Source organism: Trachurus japonicus, chromosome 5 (genome assembly GCF_045865225.1).
Source record: "Trachurus japonicus isolate A0001 chromosome 5, Traja_1.0".
Classification (NCBI taxonomy): domain Eukaryota; kingdom Metazoa; phylum Chordata; class Actinopteri; order Carangiformes; family Carangidae; genus Trachurus; species Trachurus japonicus.
In genome coordinates, this window is record NC_140911.1 from 15681642 (window position 1) to 15708035 (window position 26394).

At 39.2% G+C, this 26394-nt stretch overlaps 1 protein-coding gene across 2 annotated transcripts in view; it reads left to right on the top strand.

Annotated features, from left to right (window-relative positions):
• Nucleotides 1-25675, top strand: part of epha8 (eph receptor A8) — a 107799-nt gene extending 82124 nt beyond the window's left edge. Inside the window, exons 9-20 of one of the 2 annotated variants that reach the window (XM_085776522.1) lie at nucleotides 1207-1331; nucleotides 6466-6628; nucleotides 8907-9039; nucleotides 13159-13226; nucleotides 13545-13670; nucleotides 14191-14376; nucleotides 15864-15925; nucleotides 16722-16931; nucleotides 19834-19983; nucleotides 20083-20273; nucleotides 21219-21377; nucleotides 22292-25675. In XM_085776522.1, the coding sequence (XP_085632648.1) occupies nucleotides 1207-1331; nucleotides 6466-6628; nucleotides 8907-9039; nucleotides 13159-13226; nucleotides 13545-13670; nucleotides 14191-14376; nucleotides 15864-15925; nucleotides 16722-16931; nucleotides 19834-19983; nucleotides 20083-20273; nucleotides 21219-21377; nucleotides 22292-22406 (1688 nt within the window). In that variant the 3' untranslated portion in view covers nucleotides 22407-25675. The remainder of the gene's footprint in view (nucleotides 1-1206; nucleotides 1332-6465; nucleotides 6629-8906; nucleotides 9040-13158; nucleotides 13227-13544; nucleotides 13671-14190; nucleotides 14377-15863; nucleotides 15926-16721; nucleotides 16932-19833; nucleotides 19984-20082; nucleotides 20274-21218; nucleotides 21378-22291) is intronic. The other variant, XM_085776523.1, reaches the window with a different exon arrangement.
• The last annotated feature ends 719 nt before the right edge of the window (nucleotides 25676-26394 follow it).

A 26394-nucleotide genomic window follows, 5' to 3' on the forward strand; every position in this document is an offset into this window, starting at 1 on the left:
ATAATGAAAAACAGGTTGTGGTGCACACACTTTGTTTTTCACAAGGACCGGTTTGGAATAGCTGCCACTGTCAGCAAACAATGCTTATGTCCAACTCTGACACTTATTCACCCAACACTGACTTTACTGAAGACTACAGTATTAATGTTATTTAAATCCTCATTAGTGCTACAGCTGTGTTAACCTTCCCCCCGTTGGTTTGCTCACTGATAAGTACTGAACTTTTTTTGAACTTACTGTAATAACATTTTTTAGAGGCGCTTATTTCTGCAACCAGTTCTCCTTCAGAAAAACAAAACATCTCAGCAGGTTGAGTACTTTGAAATAGTGTAAGCACAATCAATAAATCAAGAGTTTTATTGATTAATTTGTTGTTTAAAGATCAAATGTTTAGTGTTGGATTGACTCACAGTAAGTAGAAAAGGTGGAAGATCATTGAGAGCTAAAGATACCTAAATTTGACAACTTGCTCCATCTTTCAAATAGCAGATCAGAACTCTGTCCCATCTGTGACCTCCATGACAGACAATAGTGTTAAGCAAAACAATGCAGCCTCATATTTCTTTTCATTATCTCACAGACAGGTGTCTTCTCTTTGTCTGTCTGGATTAGAAATGCTTGTCTTGTTTTTGAAAGCAAGGTGTGATACTTATATTTCCATATCCCTATGCTGATTATGTGAGAGCAATCCTCACAAGAAAAATATTGTGTCTCAGAAGTAGTGTGATGTTATTGCAGTGCAAAGCATCATAAGTAGGAGCTGCTCTCTCTCTCTCTCTCCATTCCCAAACATAAAGTTGAACTTTTTGATATGGATATGAGTGTCAATCATAATGAATAGTTACTGCCTGGCTTTTCAGTTCTTTCATTCGGTCTCTCCACTCTCATCAACCTTGTTTCCAGCAGCAAGCAGCTTAGTTTATTCAACTTAAAAGCTCTAATAACCTCAGTGTGCACTACCTGACCTACACCGAACACCATACAGAGTTAGAGAATAGCTGGTGAACACAGTTTAGCATTAAGCTTCTAAAGACCAAAACTGTTACTCTGTGTCTGCTGGATTAGTAAGGACTATTTCAATTAAACCAGTTTCATTCTCATTTTGTCATCAATCATGAAATGCACTTCCATTGTGAACAGGACGCCACTGAAAGGTCATCACATCTTAAACTGACAACGCAGCAATCTCTCCTTTTTCCTGTGCAGCTCCGTCTGAAGTGTTAGCCATCCGCCAGGAGAACACCAGCCAGAACAGCGTGACTCTGCTATGGCACGAACCCGACCAGCCCAACGGAGTTATTCTGGAGTACGACATCAAATACTATGAGAAGGTATACTCACCAAACTGCTGTGCCTGTACAGTAACGCTCAAAAACTCACACAGGGCCCAAACGTTTTCAGTTTTAGGTTCATGTGAACATATTGTGTTTATTTCCAGTTGAGATAAAAAACTATTTAGGCTGCTCATGGGAGGAAAAAACAGAATGACGCAGTTGTCACTTTTACCTGCAGAGCATAAGCTCATTGTCTTCAAAGGGCTGCGACTAAGCCGAGCCAAGATATTGTGAATGCAGAGGAGTGGCGGTGGGGATAGACTCTGGATAACTTAATCCAGGAGAAAGATCCTACTGGCAGCTCAGCTAATTGAAAGGAAATGGGGGTCGAGAGAGGGAGAGCAAGAAAGAGGATGAGACGGTGTAGATTGCAACTTAGTGAAAGTGACAGTGACAGCAAGCGGCTGGCGGGCGTATAAGCCTTGTGACGACCTTTTTGCCACGACGGTGTGTGTGTGTTTGTATAAAAATCTGTGTGTGTGTGTGGGTGAGTGGTTATCTAACAGAGTGAAGATATTTTGACCAGTCCTTCATTTTCTGACACACCTTCACATGGTGGTTTGACAGTTAAGACTTGGTTTCACAGTTTGCGTTGGACGCTTGGGAATGCATTGTCAGTGAGTGTTTGTGTGCGTGATTGTTTTACAGTATTTGTGATGTCTGAAAAGTGGAAGCTCACTATACTTATGAGATACGGCAGCTTCATGGGGACCAAAATGCTGGACCCCATAAGTTTAAAGGGCCGTATGAAGGTTAATACTTAAGGTTTAAGGATGAGGAGGGTTAGGGTAAGGGACTAAGGAATGGATTTCGTCAAAGATGGGTCCCTTCAGAGATAGCTGAACAAACCATCTCTGCAGGTGTGTGTATGAATGAATGAATTTTTTTTATTTTCGTGTCATGCCACCACTGTGGCCCATCCCATATGGGATTACAAGACACATTTAACCCATTTAATCCCAAATTTTTCCCAGACATGAAAATATCCAAACCATGTGCCATTAGCAACTCTTTGAAATAATCAATCATTATTTTTTTTAATTTTCATGGAAAAATAGGAGAAAAAGTGTGTTTTATAGTCGGTCACAATTGTGACCGGTGGGATAATATGTATACTAATTTTACATATCCATCATAGCTATCAAATTGCTTATATTCCAGCCCAATTTTAACTGGGCTGTACTACAGAACTCTTTTTTTACTGTTACCAGTGCCAGCATACATAACAGATGCTTGTGTGCTTTATCACATGTTAGTGTGGCTATTTTACATATCAAAAACATGTAGAACGACTAAAAGCAAAAACGAAAAGACGCCTATCAACATTGCCATTGTCACTTTTGTGAAAAATTTAAGACATGCATATTGTAACTTTGTTATTGGATTTACAGTGTGTTACAGTTAGTGCAATATTGCTTTAGTGTACTTTTCATTTTACCATTGTAAATGTACATTTTTAGTGCAATATTGACTTATTGACCTAGGGGTCACTCAGAATAACCTGCATAACCTCAGTCTTACTTTTGTTCAGGTTCAAATGTAATTTCAAAAGACATAAAACCAACATGACTACAAAATACACATTTTAACAAATTTGATGCAAGCTTTTAAAATAGTTTTTTAAGAAAATCCATGAATTGCTCATCTTGCCAACCCTTATTTGTCACTGACCCATGTATGAGACCTCCTTCCTACAACATCTCTGTAGAAGAGGTGGCTGCTTATGAGTGCATTGAGGGACCATGTAAAGGTGGGCCCCCACCACTTCTTGGACCTGATTAAGATATGACACCTTATGAAGGTTGTTTGAATGTTTAGATTTTATTTTTGACCACCTGCAACCTGCACCTGCTGCTTGGTTGGAACAGAAACCTGCAGCCGCGCGGCCCTTTGTGGGAAGGTTTGCCCATAGCTGCTCATGTGGGTATAGGGATTTGCCTCTTCACCAACAGTGGGTGGAAGTGGGGTGGTGAGAGGGAAGTTATCATCCCTAATAACATTGTTTCTTACATAATCTTTTTGCCTAACTTTCATTCAACAGCCTGGCTGGCAATTGGCCAGTCTCGCCCTTATAGTCCATATCACAGTCACTGGGGACAACATCTATTTCACTTTGAGAGATAGGTTAACTGAAATGCTTTAGGGTCTGTAAGGTCCAACATATACTGTGTTTGATTCAAATTTAAATAATAATAATAAAAAAAGAAAGTTTTTAAAAAGTAGAAAGTTAGCTACTTACACTGTGTTATCCCACCGGTCACTATTGTTGCCGTCAACAATTTTACTCATGCTGTGACCACACTAAACACAGTTGAGTGATTGTAGATGCATATATCAATACTAGACACCTTAAAGATGATGTGTGCCAAAAATCTTTCTCTTATCTTTATGTCAACCTTCTTTACTGACCTTCTTTGTTGAGGCTTTGATGCAGCCATCTTCCTCGGATGGTGCAACCAGGAAGTAATCAGCTCTGATCATGTGACAATTTACACTAAACATGTGAAACTGCACATATGTGATCAGAAGGGTTTCTTGCTTCAGTATTTTTTGGAAATATGTTAATACTCCATTTACTAACATTTTTAGGGCCTTTCAACTGGAAATATTTTTTACGGTCACTTTTGTGACCGATGGGATTAAATGGGTTAATGACAAATACAAAAAAAAGACTAGACAGTCCTTCCTGTTGGTATTACCTGCTACACAGGTGTGACACATAAATTAACAATTTAAGATTACTTTAAGTACTCAACTATACATCGCTCTTCGTCTCATTGCCCAAGTCTTTTCAAGAAATAAAGAAAATGCAAATATATTCAACTGAAAAAGATGTTTTAGCTTCTCAGCATTGTCTAACCACACAAATTCATTATTTGGATCTACCTTACTAAACAATTTTTGTCTTATAAAGTCATAGAAAGAACAGTAGAACACAAAATGAATTTCATTCTCCATCTCTTGGATGTCATATAAATTACAAATTCTATCGTCTTCTGCTGTGCCGACATAGGTGTGTGTATGTGTCTGGTCTTGTTTTATGTCATATGTGGGGTCCTAAAACCGGGAGCAAACTTGCAGGGTCCAGCAGACTTATAGGAACCACAATTCTGGACCCCATAAATGTGAACAGTTAAATAGTTAACTTGATCATAGAGTTGGGTAAAGGCTAGTTGTGATGTGAGTTCTGATTGTTAGAGTTAAGGTGAGGGGCTGAAGATTAAATTATCACAGGTCCCCATACAGTAACTGTAGAGAGGGAAGTGTGTGTATGTGAGTATATGTGTGTGGGTGTGTGTTGATAGAAATGAGCTAATTGCAGAGGGAACAGCCGGGGAGCAGACAGTCTCATAGCCATACAAGCAGGATGGTGTGGGGAGAGCTGAAGGATTAGCTCGCCTCTCGCGCTGGTGTCTTAATCTGGCCTCACTCAGGGGGCGAGACGCCTGTGGGGGATTTCGAGTGGACAAGTCAGCAATGTGCTTTCTTAAGGTTTCTGTAGTACTGTAGCGAACAACAATGAGTCACAGCGAGGGTGGTGGCCGCCGCCCCAGCACTCTAGCTGAGGATGATAATGAAGACAAAAAAAGGCTCTTATTTCTTCACCTAGCACTTCGTCATAATTAGGCTCTTATCCTTTCCAAGGACACATGAATGATTCACTTATTGTGCTGTTTGGATGCACCTCGCACCTCCTACTGCTCTTGAAGTTATCGTACTCCCAAACTTAGAAAATAAATCTGAATTAAAAGATGCTGCAGTGGGCAGATGAAAGGAAGGAGAGGACAGTAGTGATGATGAGGGCAGTAATGATGAACTTGATTGTTAATTGAGACTTCCAAAAAAAAAAAAGAGAGAGAGACAGTTCTTTCAAAACAATAAATGCTTCATCTTTTTTAATGAATATGAACGTGAAAAAATAAATAAATAAATGAAATTTTGAATAGTGAATAGGTGTAACAAGCTTGGCAATTTGCATTTGAACAAATGATGCATCATAAATGAAGCAATAATTTGAAAGGAAACATGAAAATAAAACAAACACATTTCAAAGCGCCTGTCATTTTTCTGGCTAATAGAAGCAGATCAAAGGATGTGTAATTGGCTGCCAATTACACCTGACTGGCAGATAAGGTTGTATTCATTAAGACAAAAGTTTGGACCCACTTTTCCATTGAAATAAAGGAAAGTATACAAACTTTTGGCCTGTACTGTAGACTGTATACCCCTGTGTATAGAGATGTATTATAGTAGCTACACATTAATGAAGTTAATCTCTTGATACTGTGAACCTCGACTCTCTGCTCTGGCAGCACTGGGACAGCTATTTGTTGCAGTCAGCAATCAGCTTGTTTTGAGTTTGGCTTGGTTTCTCAGTGTAGTCCAGCTCCGTCTGGTGGTGTGTCTCGTCCGTCACTGTCTCACATTGGTGGAGTAGCCATTAATTAGAAGTTAATTATAAACAGTGAAAGGATCATGTCAAGCAGGAGTTTTTTTCTTAACCCCTGCAAACAATACTTTGGATTTAAGCTTGGACGTCATGACCTGAACTTTTTGAAAATAATGAGAAAGAGAGAGAAAAAACAACTGAGGCATATAGTATGGGAAGGTAGATAATACATGTTATGTTGTTATTTGTATGGCAATAGTACAACAATTTGATGCTTAGAAGACCTCTGCATTACCAGAATAAACATAATTTTCTTTGAGCTGATGTTCCTTTGTGATTTGATTATGTATTTGATTCCTCATCTAAAAACAATAATTTTTAATTATTGTGAAAATAGCAAAAAGGAAAACTCCTAGTATATGTCATTGTCTATAACTCTTATATACTATACCTGTATCCAGTATGTTATTATACTATGAAGTTGTATTGGGTGTATAGATTTTTGCTATTTAACTTTACCTGTATGTGTGCTATTAAAACAGTTTGATAGAGTTGAATTTTGAAATACATAAAATCTACAGTGCACAGTCCTACAATTTGTTATAAACCTCTATTTTTAAAATGTTAAAATGGAGCAGCAGAGCTTAGGTTTGATGTGGACAAATGCAGTGAGCTCATGAGCTGACCAGTATTTCAATTTCCTCAGCGTTAATCTTTAAATGTGGCTGTTTTGTCTTCCAGGATAATGAAGAACAGAGTTACTCCACTCTGAAGTCTAAAAATACCAGCGCCCGGGTGTCGGGGCTGAAGCCAGGCACCAAGTACATCTTCCAGGTCCGAGCCAGAACATCAGCAGGCTGCGGTCGCTTCAGCCAGAATGTGGAGATTCAGACAGGGAAAGCAGGTGTGTGTATGTGTGTGTACTATGATCTGTATTTGACAGAGAAACAAACGGGTCATACTGTATCAGTGAATGTCCTGCTCCGAGCCACAGGAACACTTCAGTTTAATACGCCAAAAAAAAAGTCCAGTAAGAAAACAGTTTGTTCTGTTAAAAGACTCAGAACTGAAAGTTTCTCAAAGCCAGGCCAGACTGCACAGCATGGTCCAGGGCTAAAGGGGCTGGTGTGTCAATGAGTCCGATAACCGCCTCGGTCCATCCCTCTGTTGCATTGATCTGCACTTTGTTAGAGGGTCACCCCTGTCAGCAGAACTGCAGCCTATCCCAGCTTCAAACAACTGTACACAGTGCTGCGGTAGGGAGGAAGTCTTCATGAGTCTTTCCACCAGAGGCAAGTACAACACACAAAGTTGGGCATTACTAAAAAAAAGAAAAGAAAAGCTTTTATGAGAATATCTTTCTTTTCTAATAGGGATTTTGGCAGATAACGTGCAGAGCAGACTCAGGGTCTGAAAAGCTCGACCTCCCGCCCGGTTGGAGTCCCATTGCTGTTCCATTGACTAATAGTCTCCCTCTTCATTCTGCTGCTCACTCGACCCCAACTCTCCCCCTCTTGATGCTGATTCATTTTCAAACTCTGAAAACAAGAGGACTGCATGCTGAGTAGTCGATATGTCCTAAAGTTTATGAAAAACAGACACTAGGCTTTTTCAAGCGCAGTTATATCTGTTGTCCTCCTGTGAAGAGCACTGTGGTTTCCCGCTGCTGAGTCGTGTCCAGGTCTGAGTGCCTCAAAACAACAACAACAGAAAACTGATTTAGGTGTGAGTGGAGAATCAGACTGAAATGTCATTTAGTCTCCCCATTAACATTCGGTTGAAGAGGAACATTAGAGTTTTATCAGAGGTTAGAGGTTTTCTCTTTGAGGGCGAGTGTTATTCTGGAAGCCAACCAGGTGGGACTGATGTGTCAGCTGTGTTAGTTTGCGAATATCTTTTTAAAATTTTAATTTTAAAATATCAGGGAAGTATTTTTTTTTGTCAAAACTGTCTAGAAAATGTTGCAAATGAGCATTTTGCACATTATTAAACCCAAGCTCATCTAGAATGCACTTGTAACATGCTTTCCTGTTCATGTCAAGCAGTTTACAACACATGCCACATTTATCCACACACACACACTTGACATGTAGAGTAACAGCTGAGGATCAACCTCCTGAGTGGTAGACAACCATCTCTACATTTTGGGCCACCACTAGCATATCACCCACAGGCATTTCAGTGATACAATACAGTTTGCAAGACTTGGGTGTAAGATGCAAGATAAGAGGCCGGTAACTGCTGCTGACTTTCAGGGGCCAAGAAAAGTTCATGCTGGAAACCTCACTCTTTCTTTTTTTTAATTATACATGAAATGCAAGAAATGCGGATATAAAAACTGAACTAACTGCATATAAAGTCATAAAAATAAATACTTGATAATGGAATAGTCTGCAGAAAATATACTAAAAATGTTCAGCACATAACACAATAATCAATGACGCCCTTTTAGCCTTGAGGACATCTGTGCTGTGCAGACTCATCCAGACCCCCATTCAGACCCCCATTCCCCAAGTAGTTAAAACTCCAAAAACTTCATCCCTCACTCATTTCCCACACACCAACACCAAGAGGTCGTGTTTCCACGAGCTGAGTCCCTCACTCCTCTCTGTAGTGCTTGTTTGTCACTTTCCCCTTCCTTTGCAATTTGTCAATCAAATGGACACCAAGAAATGTCACAATAACAAATGTAATAAGTACATGGAAAAAGCTATTACATTATGTGCTCAACATTTTATTAGATTACGAGTGGTTTTGATGGACCTACAGTATGACATTAAGTCCAAACAGAAATGCAGCTCTTGGAGAGGCAAGTGCTTGGTGCATGTTCTTGTACTAGCTGCCTTTCCTCCATCAAATAGAAGTATTTGTAACAGTGCAGGCTTAATCACGTCTAACTCAGAATAACCTCAAATCTTTCAAACCAGATGACAACATCGGGCTGAATGTTTCCTACCCATAATGCCTCAGACACACTTTCAAAATACAAACAGGATTTAATTAGAAAAGCAAAGCTCTTTAATGAAGCTCCAAGTTCTTGTTTATCTTGTTTAACCAAGACCATTCTACCTGCCGCCTGTGTTTACCAGTGTGTCAGTGTAAACTCTCAGCTGCCAGTGGCCATATTTCTCCTCAGCTCAAACAGCGTGTGTGTGTGTGTGTTTGTGTGTGTGTGTTTGCAGCTCCACTGCGCTACAACACCATGACAATCATATGGATCTGCATGGCCCTGGTGTCCGGCCTTGTGACCTTTCTGGCCATCATCATCTGCAGGAAACGGCAAGGCTACACTTTACCACACTACCCATCGCTGCTGTGTGTGGAACACTTTCTTACACTACTCTATCGTGCCTCTCTGTGTGTAATGTTGCTTGTGATGAACAGTGTGTAAACTGTATTTTCTACGTGTAGTATTTGGTGAAAGCGAAATGAGAGTGAGGTTGTCATTTGTGTGAAGCTCTCTTAGATTATACCCTTAAAATGTTTTGGGAGGGGGAGGAAAGGATCTTTTAAGGTTGTTTTTGAGAAGCTAAACTACCTAGAGTCCCACTTATCATGTTTAAATGTTCAAAATATCAGCGTGCACAAATAATCTGCATGCTTTTTCCATCATTAATAAGGCCGATGAGTAGAGAGGAGTTCTGAAAATGAATGCTTCAGCTCCTCTCATCTCCTCAACCCTCCCTGTCTTCTCACTTTCTAATTTTCTAAGGCATAATTTCCACCTCATAGTGGATTTAATTATGTTGATTCATGTCCAGTAGCTTACAAGCCAAACGTTCCCACTTATCCCATCAGCCACCCCTCCCTCCCCCTCTTCTCTTTTGATGTCTTCAACTTACATCTTTGTAGTACTGCACCGAATAATTAATTTCATTGCACTTAATTAATTCATATTTCAATGCATATTAAGTTTTTCATTTCCATTCTGTTTGCAAAGAAAAAAAAAGTCGGAGGATTTAAAGATTTTATCCAGGCAAAATCATGTTATTGTGAGTGCAAAGTCCGGTTTAATGCCACTATATGATGATGGATTGTAAAAGGAGGTACTCACTGTTGGTGGAGTTTAGAAGTTCCTCCTCAGGGAAACAATTAAATTAATGAGAAAATAATACCACAGAATCCTTGTGATAGAAATTAGCAGGGACAGATTTATGGGTTATATAGGAAGTAAGCCTAGATAGAGTGCTGCAGGGATGATGTATCTTTATTGGTCAGTCAAGACTTTTGCATCACTCTACTTTCCTTCACAAACAGACCATGGGCATCTTCACATTTTGTTTGTGAAAAGAAGCTATGTGATAAACAAAAGTGTATGATCATCCTCACCAACCGAGAGCACAGGTTTTGTAAATGCAATCACTGGAATCACAAAGCTGACATTAGGCGATAAACCAACTACACCATAGTCACATGACTTCAGCTTGTTGTGTGATATAGCTCAGATTTTTTTGGACAAAAGCCTTTCATCTTACAAAGCCAGTGATAGTTTGTAAGAGTGTAAATATAAATAATGCAGCTGTAAAGGTACCGTAGATTGAGGAATACAGTTCTCATGTTCACTGTGATGACGTTTAACATCCCCAACAATCTCTGTAGTCTCATTTAAATACTTGGGAGACGTAAGAGACAGGCTGGAGGATTCAGGACTGGGCTATTTATCATACTGCACTCTCATAATAAAACAAAACATGAAGCTTGTGTTCATCACAGACTTAATTTCAGCCATCCAACCAAAAACACATTCAGTAAAGTCAGACATCAGAACAAGGGAACCTGAAGTGCTAAAAATGCTAAGTAACTTCCAAGCTTCAGGACTCATTTCTGCAGCACTCTATGATGAGGGGGAAAAACTCCCTGCACAGCAGATGAATCAGTGGCTCCACTGAGTAAATGAGATTTTAATCTTTAAAGTCAGGATAATGAAACACAGCACTTTTGGCTAACACTAGTGCTCTGCTCTCACTTAAGATAGTGTATGCCATGTTAGCATGTTAGACACTTTTGGGTGATTTTAATTCCTCCATCTCATCACTTACTTGGACCATTTGCCAAACAATGGGTAGATTATCTCTTAGCCAGCGAAGAAGGGGAGGTTTGTGAGCTTGGTCAGTGTGTATATCACATCAGCCCTGTACAGACAGGAAGAACATGTGCCTTTCTAACAGACCAAGTTTTAATTGGATTAACACTGCCATGTTTTTATTAATAATAACCTTTATTTATCCAGGTGAATCAGTTTGGAACCAGTTAGTTATTGATAATAGTAAGGAGTTAAATGGTTACTGTTTCACAAGTGAACTCCCAATAGATGCCTAACACCTCATAAACAGATAGACTCTACCACTGTATAGTGAGTATTGAGTTGAGAATGAGTGAGTGATTTCAAACACAACCAGTCCATAGCCAGTAGTTCAGGATCTGATTTCCACAGTAAACTGCAACGTTTTTACTCTGCTCAGTAGCTTGTGGCATCACTAACTACAAGTACTCTGCAAGCTTTAATGTTTATATTCACTCATACATACTAAGTGCAGTTTCTAGTCTGTGAGTAGAACATGTAGTAAGTAATAGCAGTTAACATGCTTCTGGCAGCTTTGTTCTGACAAATCTCTTATGTTTTAACATGTTTACTAGTTTTATTGAGACACTTGTCATACACAGATATCAGAGCTCAGAAGACTGATCAGATTTGCAGTTCTGTATCTGTATCAGATTACCTATGCTGGAGGGACTAGTAAACAACTCTGTGCCTCTGTTTCTGCAGGCATTAAAACAAGTGCGACTCATTCTCACATCCTATTCACTATAGCAGCCTATCACTTCCAGGTTTTGAGACTGGGGGCTCTATTTCAGTGTCGATGCATGGTGCAAAATGCAGTGGCGCACCAGAAACCTGGTATTTTCCAGCAGTGCACTGAGATAACCATCTTGACTGCAGCACTTTGGTACCCTACTGACTCGACATACACCCAGAGGGAGAAGAGGAATTTCTAATTTAGTGCATGGTAAAAATTTGCTGAGCGCACAATTATTTTATGGTATTTTGGTCACAGCATTTGGTAAACTCTCACCAATACCAATACGCTTATAAATATAAACACACAGTTTCCCTTATTCATGCTTTGCTTGTCTTTCAGTTTTACTGCAGATGAAAATGTTGCATCTTATCAATATTCAGCTTACAAATCTAAACCAAATTAAACATAAAATCATTTCAAGAAGAAATGCAACAAGGAAAAACATGACACTATTTTCAACTTTCACTGTGCAAACATTACAGTTAATTGACAGATAATGGATAATTGTTTGACAGCTAAATGACATACATTACACACATAAAATATGATAATCATAAGAGCATCAATGTGTCCAAAGTGAATTCAAAAGTGAACTGACCATAAAAGACACATCATCTGCTCTTGGCAGAACTGCTTTGTGCATATTTTTTTTTTAACTCTATACATTCGAAACAAAGACGAGTTTCTTCTGAGAAAAACTCTTCACAGGATTCCCAGTGACAGGGACAGTCCTGTGTTAAAAGGGTATAAAAGTAGTGATTGTGACTGGCAGTGATTGTTAGATCCTCTAACGCAGCCACCATGATAATATATTCATTCCATCTCCAAGAGCGCTGCAGGAAAATACTAAAAGGCAGACCTGTGATTGCAGACTACTGTATGTACAGGCACAGGCACAGGGTATAAGTCAGGGGCACACAGTAACTGAGTATACAAATTCCTTGCTTAATATTAAGTGAGCTCAAAAGCCGCAGACACCCCTTACGTATAGTTTCATCTGTGAATGAGGTGTTAAATGTCCTAATGGGATGTGTTTCATGTGACTTCCTAATGTTAAGCTTTTTTACTTGCCATAAAAGCAGAAACCTTTTTGTTAGCTCTTATAAAAAAAAAGTACAAATTAATAATACAAAGGTAATTAATTAAATTGGTTGAGTCAATTAAAGATTGACAAACAAAAGAAAATGAAAAAGTTGTTTTCTCTATTACTCTCGCTGGTATGAAAATTAATTGTATTTTCATTCTTTTGAATTGAAGTGCCCATGCAAATTGGAGAGACGATATAATCCCGAGCAGAGAAAAGACTGGTTGTAGTTCCTGTGTGGTTTGATACCATGAGTAGTAAATGACAGAACATGTCTTTTTTGATCTTTTGTGTTTGCTGCCTCTTCACTTAAGAGTTTAAAAAAACTGAATTAACGGTTTGAGTGTTTTTTTCCTCACAAATAGGTCAATAATGAATTAATCGATTATTGATTGTTAATTATAAGGTGTAGTTAGAGTTTGAAAGTACAAATGTGTCACTATTGTCCTGTATTCATCCCGCTGTATGTTTATGTGTGTGCACGTGTGTGTGATCTGATGACTGGTGTTGTGTGTGTCCGTGTGTGTGTGTTTGGTTTTGTTTCTATAGACACTGTGGCTACAGCAAAGCCTTCCAGGACTCCGATGAAGAGAAGATGCATTACCAGAATGGTCACGGTATGTTTGACCTATTCCTCAATTATTACTCAATGATAGATTAAATTACCTTCCTTAAAGCGTTCGTATTTTCATTCCCATGTAATAAAGTTCATCCTCAGAGCAAACAATTTTCATCTCAGTCCGAGTGATTACAGAAGCACACGGGCCTTATTCCCTATATGCTGTTTATTCTCTCCCTCCCTCTGTCTGCTCCTTTCTCTGAGTCATTTCTTCCCTTTCATCATTTTTCCCTCCACACACCAGTGACAGGGGCTCAGATGTGATGTTGCTCTCATTCTCTGATATGTGACCAAATGGTAATGTTGTTTATCTTAGTGTCATTCCCCGACGCGAGGTTCTATATCGACCCACACACATACGAGGACCCCTGCCAGGCGGTCCACGAGTTTGCCCGAGAAATTGAAGCTTCCAGGATCAAAATAGAGAAAATCATTGGTTCAGGTAAAACCATGAACTTGTGTGCACTTACACACACACACACACACACACACAGTCAGAATCATTGGCTGAGCTAAGTTAAAATCATTGGCTGGTGTAAAGGCTGTGGTGTGCAGCAGAGAGGAGGATGACAGAGCGGAATCAGAGCGTTGCGTGGGGCTGTCAATCAAAGTTCCTTAGACAGGCAGGGAATACTAACAATGTGTCAGCACCACAATACACTGATGCATGTGACTCCTGCAAACACAAAGAGACATATAGAGTACAGACCCGAGGAAGGCAAATAAGAGAACGTACACTACGGAGGATAAGGATAAGCATTACTGAGGAAAAGGCTGATGGGTCACTTTAGCTTGTGCACATATACAGTGCGTGGTCAGATCATCTGTAAGTGAATTTGTTTCCCTTATCTACAGCAGGAAATTAACTTAACACATATAGGGTGGGGTGTGGATGCAGCTATGCACAGTGCATGTTCAGTACAGTGGAACATTTCATGTTGTTGATCTGCTCTTGTGTATAGGGGAATTTGGGGAGGTTTGTTATGGACGTATGAGGCTTCCCGGGAAAAGAGACATCCCAGTGGCCCTGAAGACGCTGAAGGCTGGATACTCCGAGAAGCAGAAGAGGGACTTCCTGGCTGAAGCGTCTATCATGGCCCAGTTTGATCACCCAAACGTCATCCGCCTGGAGGGCGTGGTAACTCAAAGTATGCCGACACGACAGCTAGATCAGTATTTAATGTTAGTTTTGAGATAATTAATTAACTATAACGTAAAGGATATAATAAGGCACCTGGGAAAAAGCATGAAAATAAGAATCAACACATTGGCTATTACACACACATCATATACTGTACAGTACGTGAGTATAATGAGCTATTCCAGCTTTTGAACCACAACACAACATCTTTTACTCAGTTTTTTCACCAGCTGTCACATGAACCTGAAGACTGAAAGACATAATGAAGGGTAATTAGCAGAGGTGGACAAAGTACACAAGTTCATTACTTGAATAAAAGCACAGATACTCCTTGTTAAATATTACAAGTAAAAGTAGCTTAGTCAAAATATTACTCAAGTTAAACTGCTTAAATAATTGGTTAAAAAATGTCTTAAACATCATTTTCATCGCAATTGCAATTAAGGATAAACTGAAGCAGATTCACACATCATGTTTATTTATAAAACGATCTGTACGTTAGCACAAAAATAATGGTAACTGAGCACAGAAAATGTAAAAACCATGTTTTGTTTGTGTGTAGTAAACAGAGCAATCACTTAAACCGATAGGAATTATTCTTCGTTTCAGAAACCTTGAACATGGGCTTAAGATACGGCCATGGATGCTCAGGGGTAGCATCTTCATTCATCTTTGCAGAAGCCATTGTTCAAACAACACCACTATCGCATGTGAACCGCCAAAGTTAACCATCTGAAGGCAGCAGCTGTAGATATGCTGCTTAAAGTATTTGCAACAAACTCCAGACTACTTTGAAACAACGGCAGAATTATTTAGCGCTATTCTATAGTTTCCACAGTCATGTTGGAGACTGGTACAATTGGAAACAGTTCACTCAGTCTCATGAAAAACCTCTCCACTGAAAACTCCTTAACCTTAAATTACTAACAGTGCCAATGTTGGCTGCACATACAGTACGCACAGTGGTGGTTCGGCTAAACGCTAGCATATGTTTGTTAGCCTGCTAGTGCTAACAAGCATCATGTGAGGATTATGGGAACTTTATTGGTTTTGCAAAAGTTCATACTGTGTCCAAAATCACTCACTACTCCCATTAGCTCATCAATTTTTTAAATGTGTAATGAGAATAATTGTACCCTATACTGTGTAGTCATAGTATCCCACAATGCATCATGTAATGTTACATATAACACTTTGCACGAAATCTGTTGAGACATTTCAATCAAAACTACAGTTGTCACACTCATGGCGGCCTTGTGGAAAAGTCAGCTTTTCAGGCAGCTGGTTCAGCATTACTGCTCCGTGTCTTAATGGAAACAGTTTCAGGTCTATGGATTACCCAGCGTACCTCTAACTCATTTGTATGGATGATTATTTTATACAATCAGTCTTGTGTGAAGTAAATTCGTGCAGCGTTCATGTGAATAAGCTGTTTAAATACTGTATCTATTCAGTGCAGCACAGGAATAATCCTGTGTGTTTTAATTTTTCCAGGCAAACCGGTGATGATCATCACAGAGTACATGGAGAACGGTTCCCTGGACTCCTTCCTCAGGGTTGGTATTGTGGCTTTCATTTGAGCACCAGAGGTTCTTGTTTTGCTTTTCATTTCGAGTCAGACTTTGTTACTATTTTACTCTAAGGTTAGTTTACCATCAAACCTCACAGACATTAGCATGTGTCTTTTTTCCTTGGGTGGAGGATGTCACTGCTCATCAACCATGTCCAGTGGAAACATGCATGGCACCTGGATGTAAGCTTCTCAGCAACTTTAACCAAAGCTTTGATTAAAAGCTTATAGCATTCGTTTGAAAAGTCCAGTGGATTTCTAGCAGGCTTTTCTTCACATATTAAGGAAGGTGTCATTCTTTAACTTGCATACATTTCACAGGAGAGCAACCTGGTGCTTCAACTATAATTTCTCCTCAGTAGGCGACTAGTAGATTATCAGGGGATGGATGGAGTCATTCTTTATAATAGTGGATTGTTACCAGGAGCAAATGCTCGGGTGCCAGTGGGTTAGAGTAAGAGTTGGTTAAAGTTTTATTTAATAAGATACGCTGTAGGTTGATTTAACATTGTATTACATCGACAATGTCAGACATCCACAGTGTTTGCTTATATGAAAATACTGCAGATTATGACTTAAAAGCAAATCCCCGTCATGTTTTATTCTCTTATCTGTACTCTGTTCTCTATCTTGATTAAAATCTTTTCTATTATCACTCTTCATCATTTCTGCTGCAATCCTATCACGTTTTTTTTTCTCCCTCTTATCTGCTGCTGTAACTTTCTCTCGCTGCCTCCATCTTCCTGATCAGTCTTTGTCTCCTCCTCTTTTCTTTCCCGTAGAGACACGACGGACAGTTCACCATCATCCAGCTGGTGGGGCTGCTGCGTGGCATTGCAGCCGGTATGACCTACCTGTCCGACCTGGGCTACATCCACAGAGACCTGGCCGCTCGCAACATCCTGGTCAACAGCAACCTGGTGTGTAAGGTTTCTGACTTCGGCCTGTCCCGAGTGCTGGAGGACGACCCTGATGCTGCATACACCACCAGTGTGAGTTTTCACATTGAGGCAAGCATTAAAGCAACAACACACACACATTCAGACACACGCACAGATCTTTACAAGTGACGGCCATTTTCAGGGATCACCAGTTACAAATAATGACACTGCAAAGAAAGGTCAAATATGCAAAAAATCTAAAAAAAAAAAATAAAAAAAAATGAAGGCAGATATCGGATTTTATATTAAAGTTACATTTACAGGCTCATAGTCATTTATATGATGATTAAATACTCAAGTGGTTTAGTAATATATTTCCATGAAGACTCACAAGAGACAGATTAAAAACTGAAGCTGAGGCTGAGCTATCCCGAGGGGGCAAGAATGAAGAGTTTTTGATGTACTTTTTATGCTGATTCTAGTTACCTTTTCAGTATATACTGTAGCACTTCATAAAGTTACAGTTTTTCAAAGGGAAGTTATTTCTAGAAAATACAAGCAAAGGCAGCCGTAAAATATTGAATGTAACAACAGCTGCACAACACAGTTAGGATCTTGCATTTAGCACTATTAGTTGTGACTGATAAGGCCCAATCAGGAGGCTGACGAGTCTCCAGCTCTACCTGTCCATGAAGCAACAGTTTTGATGAGTAAACTGATAGAGTTCCTGGACTGAGCATTGTAGCAGCCTTGAACACTATTGTGAGATGAGTTCTCCCATGGCATAAAGTTATGAAATGTAACAATTCCACATTAAAATGTCTAAAAACTACTACAACTACAGTATGTTATATATTTTTGAGCTGTGTATTTTCATAATCTTTTGTTTCCAGCTATATCATTTTGATGATTTTAGTCAGTATTCTGTTACCTTTAGTCACCTGTCAATTATCTACTTTGAGTAGGTCACAGAAGGTCACATTTGATGTTTTATCAATTTTTACAACACACTTTTTACAATTGAGTAATTTTTTTTATGTGAATTGCTTTATTCAGTGTTTAATCAATCACTTATACGTATATAATCCATCCCTCCACCATCCATCCATACATTGGCTACCTATGTCAGTGCAGAAAATTAGATTAATTACATAATGTGCATTAAATGTGATTGTAGCCGTTATTCTTGGGCAAATACATATCTTTAGATATTGTTATTAAACGACCAATTTAAAATGTGTTTTTTGTTCCTATAAAGCTTTTATTTAAGTGCACTGTTCCTCTAAGAGCTGGCAAAGAGAGAAGCAAAAAGGCAAACATAAAAGTTAGAAACAACTACAGTACAATTGTTCAATGGCAATATAAAAAAAACACAATCAAAGTCCCATAAAAGTGCAAGTAGAGTAAAATCATAACAGCTTCAGCTGAAAGGAGCCCGATATTAAACCTGCAGCCACATGGGAACAAATATATTAAGTCTTAACTGAAAAAGGCAGAGGTAGCTCCTTGCACCAGCTGATGCTATCAGCTTGCAACACACAGATGGAAATCAGCATTTGACACATTTGTCTGTTACACTCTGTTAAAGCGCAGCGATCAGATTACAGAAAGCAAGGTGATTATATGCGGCATCACTCAGAGACACTCTGAAGGGGATAAGGACCTCAGATTTTGATATTATACAAAATACAGTGTCATTACAGCACATCGCCAATTAATGGTTGATAATGGCTGAAGATTAATACAGTTCACATTGCGGTCAGAAAATCTGGATAAGTGGATGAAGCTGCTTATTGTGTGGAATCAAAGTGACAGCAAAGTCACTTTGAAAAACCTGCAAGTATAAGGATAGGATAATGAACTAAGGTTAGTGAATTCCACTGGGTCGTGTTGCTGGTTTTAATATTTAGCAGGATATCAGGTGTCTGTAATGGCCAATGTTTTGAGAGTAACCTTCAGATGTTTAAAATAGCCCACAGGGAGCGTTTTGTTTGTTTAAGAAGTGATGTATCCATTTGTCAGCCTAATTAAGTGCCAGCTTTATATCAAAATAACACAAGAGCCTCATAGTTGCTAACATTTGCAAGTCTATTCTCGTCCAGGCTGCACATCTAATATGGCTCTCTTTAGTCTTTAAGGCATTTCATTTAACTTTCATGCTTTCATGAACATTTACTGAGTGGTATTGTTACTCAAGTGTTTTATTTAACTCAGTATGTTTCACGGGGAATTGTGTTTATTATGTTTGTTTGTTTTTTACTTCCATGTATTTTCATACTTTATTTACTTGATATTGTAACATTTTTGGTTATAAGGCAGATTTATGTTTTATATGAATCAAGGTGTTCAGTTCACAGAGAAATGCCCACAGTCTGTAGCCAAAACTGAATGCCTTAAATGTCAGTAAAGAAATTACTGATAAAAATATTTTTTAAACTAATTATTATTCTTTAAAAAAAATATGATTAAAAACACCACACACAATCCTAAACAACTGTAAGAGAGAGAGATTTCTGAACTAATGATAGTTCATTTGTTTATGTTCTGTCTGTTCAGCAGGTGGTGGTGGGATTCATAATGGATTAGAATTAGAAGTGTATCTCAAAAAAACTGGATTTTTACACCTATTTTGAATTTTACTCGAACACAAATACAAATAGAAATACTTTCCCCCCCTCAACAAATACAAATACCGGATGCTTTGCACACCCCTAATTGCTAGTATTAGTGCATACCACTAAAATATTGATTGAGAATCGCATATAAGACCCAAATGACACGTTAAATAATACTGACAGCACTTAAACGCAATTTTTAGTTGGTTGGCTGGTAAAATATCTGCCTGGCTGGTAAGTGAAAAAGTTAGTTTTGGACCCTGGTTGACAATAATAACAAAAGTATCGAATCAAGTCAGACTTAATGGTGATCATGAGTCTGACAGCCTGTGATTTTAAGAAGGCCTTTAAATGTGTCTCTGTAACATCTTGGTCAATTTATTTGTCACTTCTGACAGGGTGGAAAGATCCCAATCCGCTGGACGGCCCCGGAGGCCATCGCCTACAGGAAGTTCTCCTCCTCCAGCGACGTGTGGAGCTATGGCGTGGTCATGTGGGAGGTGATGTCATATGGAGAGCGACCATACTGGAACCTCACCAACAGAGATGTGAGCACTTACTGTAGACCAATAATTAATAGTAGGCTAAGCGTATTTTCATGCTGGACACTGTGGTCTCATGCTTTATTGTGCTTTTTACATGTGCAGGTGATCAAATCTGTGGAAGAGGGCTACAGGCTGCCTGCTCCTATGGGCTGCCCCGCTGCTCTACACACGCTCATGCTGGACTGCTGGCAGAAGGATCGCAACGAGAGGCCGCGCTTTTGCCAGATAGTCACCGTTCTCGACAAGCTAATCCGCAACCCAGAGAACCTGAAGTCTATGGACACACTCTGCAGGTGGGCGGGGCCGTTGAATAGAACCATATTTGCAGAGAAGCTACATGGGTGCACTGTGTCACATGCAGAGGAGCCTTTTTGATTTAATTTGGCCAGACTGTTCGCCAAAATTTAATCAAATATTGGTTCATGTGATTAGCGGATTAAGCTGCAAATCAAAGCAAGACACAGCCTGCATGGGGCTGAGAAGATGATCTCTTGGACAATATATAGTGACAGACTGTTAGGCTACTAAGTAACTGTCCTAGGGTGGGAGGCAGACTAAATCCAATCTCATCCCGCTGCTATCAAACATGAGCGCGGTGGGATAAAGTTGCGCTGTAAAGTTTCCTTCAAAGTTCTCTGGCAGATGAAGCGAGCGGTCGTGTTCGTTTTCCAATAAGCTCATCTCTGATAGACGCGCTGTGCGTTAAGTAAAAGCCTGACTGTGATATTGACATTGATCGGCGGTGAATGTGGAAGCGGGTTTGAGAGGACACCTGGGCTGAGGCCGGACTTGTGTAAATTGCTCAGTTCAGATCCCAGATCGTAAAGAGTCAGTGGTGCATGGCATTGTGCTTCAGCATTATGTGTGTGTGTGTGTGAGTGTGTGTCCTAGAGAGAACAAGAATGAGTGTGTGAGGTGAAAGAAACAGTAGGTAGAGGAAGAGGTAGAGGAGAAGGAGGAGTGTTAAGGATTTTTCCCTTTATTAATCTACCCAAAGCAGCCATCCTGCAACCACAGCCGCCACCTCTTCTCTATCATTTTAACTGCTATTGATTTTCTGCCTCGGTTACTAGTGCATTTCAAAGCCGCCTTTCCCCCAGTCGCTCTCGCTCCCGCTCACTTTTTGACTCTTTTCTTGTTTTCGGACTCTCTCCAACTAATCTTTTTGTCTTCTCATTCATCTCCCTCTCTCCCTGTCTATCTACGGCCATCTGTCTCACTCTCACTCTTGGCCGCAGTTTAAGCAGCCCGTCGCTGATGGAGAGAGCTATCCCCGACTTCAGTAGCTGTAACTCAGTAGACGAGTGGCTGGACACTATAAAGATGGGCCGCTACAAGGAGCACTTTGCAGCAGGGGGGTACCACACTCTGGGACATGTCATAGGCATGAACCAAGGGTAAGTGCTGACTGTGATGGAGAGTGATAGCGGTTCAAAGGTGATGAAGAACACTTAGCTTTGGCAGTACTTAGCTGCTGGGCTTCTACCAGCTGATGTGCTATATGTAGCTGAACGGCCCTGCAGGATGAGAAACCACCGCTCACACAGCTCAGACTGCCTGACCAGCACATTTAAGAAAGTTCTAGCTTCTGCTAAATCTCAGAAAATACTGATAAACATCAGTTTGACCTGCTGACATGGTGAGGCAGATTGTCACCCTCACACAAACACATTCAATAAATAAGTCCAATTTGTTGATTATGAGTGGTGTAAAACTGCTGTTAGTGAAGTTCCTGCAGCTATATCTACTGTATATGTAGGCCCATCAATCAGCTACTCAAAGGGTTTCAATTTGAATATCTATAGGAGAAGACCCAGTGTCCCAGTGTATAGTATAGTGGAACATTACAAGTTCAGTTCAGTTTGAATGCAATTGCTGCGTGACCCTTCTCTTTCCTCTTATTTCCTTTCTACATGCACACTGTAAGCTGTTTGAAATTACAGTTTGAGTCTTTGTGCATTATTAACACTGGCATATGACCAATTAATTTACACTAGAAGAAGTTGAACTACAAAAAAGTCCGAAAAGTTAAAATGTGGTTCATAATGATAACATATAGTTACAGTAGAATCCAGGGAAATCAAGAAAAAAGCTTGTTTATGGTAGAAGCTTGGTTCCTCTGTGCCTCTGTAGTTAAAGGTCTCGTCACCATCAGAGAATTTAAGGTCTGTTGTGGCAAAATTTTCGAATATAAGCATTTTAATGTAAAAAGGATTGGATGAGAATACCTGTGTGTATGTGTGCTTTTATTGTTGTTAAACAGCTTTTAAGCCAAATTGGATCAGTGTGTTTGTATGTCTCTGCTACACAGGGACATCCAGAGGCTCGGGGTGACGCTGATGGGCCACCAGAAGAAAATCATGACCAGCGTCCAGCTGATGAGGGCGCAGGTCCTCAACAAGAGTGTGCCGTCAGTGCACGTATAACTCCAGCGCTGAGGTTTCTCTCTGCTGAAACGTAGAAACCCGGGCTTCTATAAGGTCTAGAGGGACTCCACAGGAAAAGATGATCAGATAAAAGGGAGAAGAAGATGTTTGGGAACTTTACAAGACTTTTTCCTCGAGAGATTGAAGAACAAAATGTGAAAGGTTTTATCTTTGGAGCAAGTAAACGTGACTTCTTAAGGACAAGTCCAACCTTTCATTTTTTTCCTATCCGATTACATTTTCTGAGTTTAAATGTCTTGTTTATAAATGGAAAGACTGCCTTAATTACCACAAATTATTTTAATTTTTTTGTCTACAAAGAGAAGATAATTTATCAATCATGAATTTATCAGAGTAATATGATTTATGGAACCGGGCAATAGCAAAGAGTACATGGAGTGATGTTATGGGTGGGAAGAGGGATGAGGGTGTTTTCAAATGTTCTGACGACACTTGGTGTTTCCTCTCTGCTGCAACAGCCTGAGGAGTACGAGGCCACGAAAGAGGCCGGTGTCCGGAAAAAAATGTGGAGAAGAGTGAGATAGGGCTCACCCGAGTTGCCAGATCGTCTCCACAGTGGAGAAGACCTATTTCACCCCAGGCTATTAATACTAACAACAGGCACATTTCTCCGTGGTCCAACCTTGATGAATGACCCCAAGAGAGCCCTGTCGAGCCCTCTGCCCAGTCTGAAGCTGCGCAGCGCACAACTATTGTACTAGGAAGATGTGTATGATTCAGTTACAGTGCACTTTATTCTACAATCTCTCTGTGTTGTAGGGGCTTTGCAGTTGTGTCACAAATCTCCTCACAGCCACAACTGGAGCCACTATGTTGTCTGTTGAATTAACCATATCAAAATATTTAATAAACGATAAATAATAATGATACATTGTCCAACCCAAGAAGAAAAAAGCAGATATCTAAAATTCAGTGATGCTGTAAGTAGCTCGCCCCTTGGCATTTCTCTCCAAATTTCTTCCCTATAACAGTGAACTGAAAGGGAAATATATTACAATTACAGACAGTATATGATTAGTTATGCACACAAAATAATTTTGGCTATCTCAAGTATCATCATAAATAATGCAGCTGATACATTTTCAGTGTGTTTGGGGGTTCTTGTTTATTCCAAATGCACTACTGTTTAAAATGCATATTAAATCAGGTTCAAATCAAGAGCAAATATGTTTTAAATCCCTTTCAACGTTTGCAAACCAGTATAGGGTTTGAGTGTGCACATTGATTCTTGTTTCTTGTTTGATAAATGAACCTTTACTTCAGATTTACTCACCAGCACTGATTACTGGTGAAAAATATGAGATGGGTTAGGGCCTTAGAAAAAAAGAGTAAGATTATTATTGTTGAACAATTAGATTTCCATTGTTTTTTTTCTAGAAAAAATATGTTTGAAACTTATAGACTAAGATAAATTCTTTTTTATATATACATACATATCTATATATTCTTTAATACTATATTTGAAAGTCATTAAGGATTAGCATGTCAAGATTCATGCTAGTCTTTGTTTACTTTTAGAAGCAGAAAAACACATTCATTTATCATGGCCAAAATTATTACAGCTTAATCTTTACTTTTTTTTTAAAAAACATTTTCTTTGTTGCTAGCAGCGAACTCATCCTGGGATACATTGGGCCACAACGGATGACACATTTCCCTATGAAATTGGACAGCCTCGTTGGTGACACAATCGGTTCTCAATGCAGCCTTCACAGGGCGCTGCCCCTGAATCAGGATACAGCTACTAAAGCAAAGCACCTAATATTGACACTAACCTCTGCTCAATGTTTTGCTGTACCCAGAGTGCTATTTAGCAAACAGTATATTGGTTTGTTGTAATAGCTATAGCTTAATTGTAGCAGTTTTGTTCTGTTTTGTTTTCTTTAGTTTTTAGCTGTGTGCTAGCTAGTAGAAAACTCAACTTGAGGCCACAGGATAGTGCTAGTCAGCACAGGACTAGTTAGCAAGACAGATATCCATTTGTTTGCTAATGTTTAAATATAAAACCAGACACATGCATTTTGTTAAAAAAATAAAAAATAAAAAAAAAACAGGAATAAATTTGTATATCTGCCAAAGTCTGTTTTAACAAGAAACACCACCTGATTACAGTGAATGTCAAGACCCCCAACATGGCTGCAAAGTGTCCCACCACGTGTGCTCGCTAAATATCTGTGGTGTTATCGCTCCATTCATTTATGTCAATCTACCCTCAAGTAGCCCATGACTGCCAACCCTGGAAAAGTTTGCTAAACATTTTTTATATTTCCTTGAATAATCCCTTGATCATTAATACTTAAAATACGGTGAATATTAATCCAATGTTAATATACTGTATGTCTTTTTAGCTTACTACCAAAATTAGACACATATTAGAGTGGACTGTCCAGTATCCCCAAGTTGGTGTTTCAACATTTGCATAATGTTTTGCTGAGAGAGGTGTGTTGCACCTGGAAGCCTTCTTATTCTCTTGGCATTTTATGAAGAAAATGGTACAGAAGCTTATTTATTATTTGCAACTTAACCTTTGGGATCAACATCAACACCAATACTATTTGGTGCAATAATTCTGTACCCCTGAGTACATATCTTAACACATCTCTTGTGAATGCTGGGAATATAGTACACATAAGCTACGCAGACTGTAAAATAAAGTGTAACTTCTGATTAAATGTGATTACACTGTTTGCCTCAGTGTTGATGAAAAAGGTGAAGACGAACATGTAAGTAGAATGTTTATATCTAAATGCTCTCAAAAGTACGTAATCAGCCCTAATTCAAACCCCCCTCTGTGCCATCAAGAGAATGTCTTTTCTTGTGCACCTCGGTAGGTTTTCCTCTAGATGGTTGATGTCAGTTTTTATTAGAGAAGAACCTCATGATATTTCTTGAATATGTATTGTAGTGACATTTCACTATTGATTTTTTTTTCTTTAGAATGATTTTGAAGACACTGGATTTGAACTGAAACCCCATATTTTATAAAGTTAGGATATGTTTTTGCTAGATGAATTGATTTATAATGTATACAGAAAGTTCAGTCACTGGAAGGAAGAAAAAAAAAGCTACAGCAACCGGATTTATTCACTTATCATTATTTATTCATGTTCATTTGTTTTCCAAATAATACAAATCTGAAAGGTTTTATTACAGTTGATGAATCATCCTTGTTGCTAATGATAAATCATAAATGTGCAAACTGTCCATAAATAAACAATAAAGGAACGTTTGTCTGTGTGTGACTGCAACAGTGATTTTCCGCCTATTTATAACACAAGAGAGAGCCGACATCCTGCCTCCCTTCACTTCCACTAGCTGTCAGTAGTTAATACATGCACACTCTGAACCACATGGGAGCTGTATCTGCTGAATGCAAACAAAATGATCTTTGTTTTATGATCGTTTAAAGCTGTGCTAATGAACATTTTTTTATCAATAATGGATCACATGAATGTATGTAACGTGAAAGGTGCTGCTCGCAGTGATGAACACAGAAAAGTTTCCCCACAGCTGTACAATATTTTATCCTCCTTTAGCTCATTCTCTTCTTGTCTAGTCCACAAACTCAGCCTCGTTTACAAAAGCACCAATTCACACAAAATTATCGTATGGCACTAAACAAAAATAGGTATTTACAGAGACCCAACAGATCCCACCAAGAGCAAGTTCACATGAGAATACAGTACAGTGGCCGTGAAAAACTTCCAAAACAAAACAGATTTTTTAACATTTTGCAGCTAAGCTACATTTAGCAGCTTAAAAACAACTTTTTTTTTCTCAGGAATTGGTTAAGACCAAAGCAGAAGGAAAATTAAGTCAAGTTGTTATTTAGCATTCAGCACATCACAAAAAGGATGTGCAGGTTGGTCCATGCATGAGCCTCATGTGTAAGGAACTCCAGCCAGTGATTTGTGCAGTTCACTCTTTCTTACTCAAGTGCAGTGTAGTGGTGTTGTTTAAATTAATG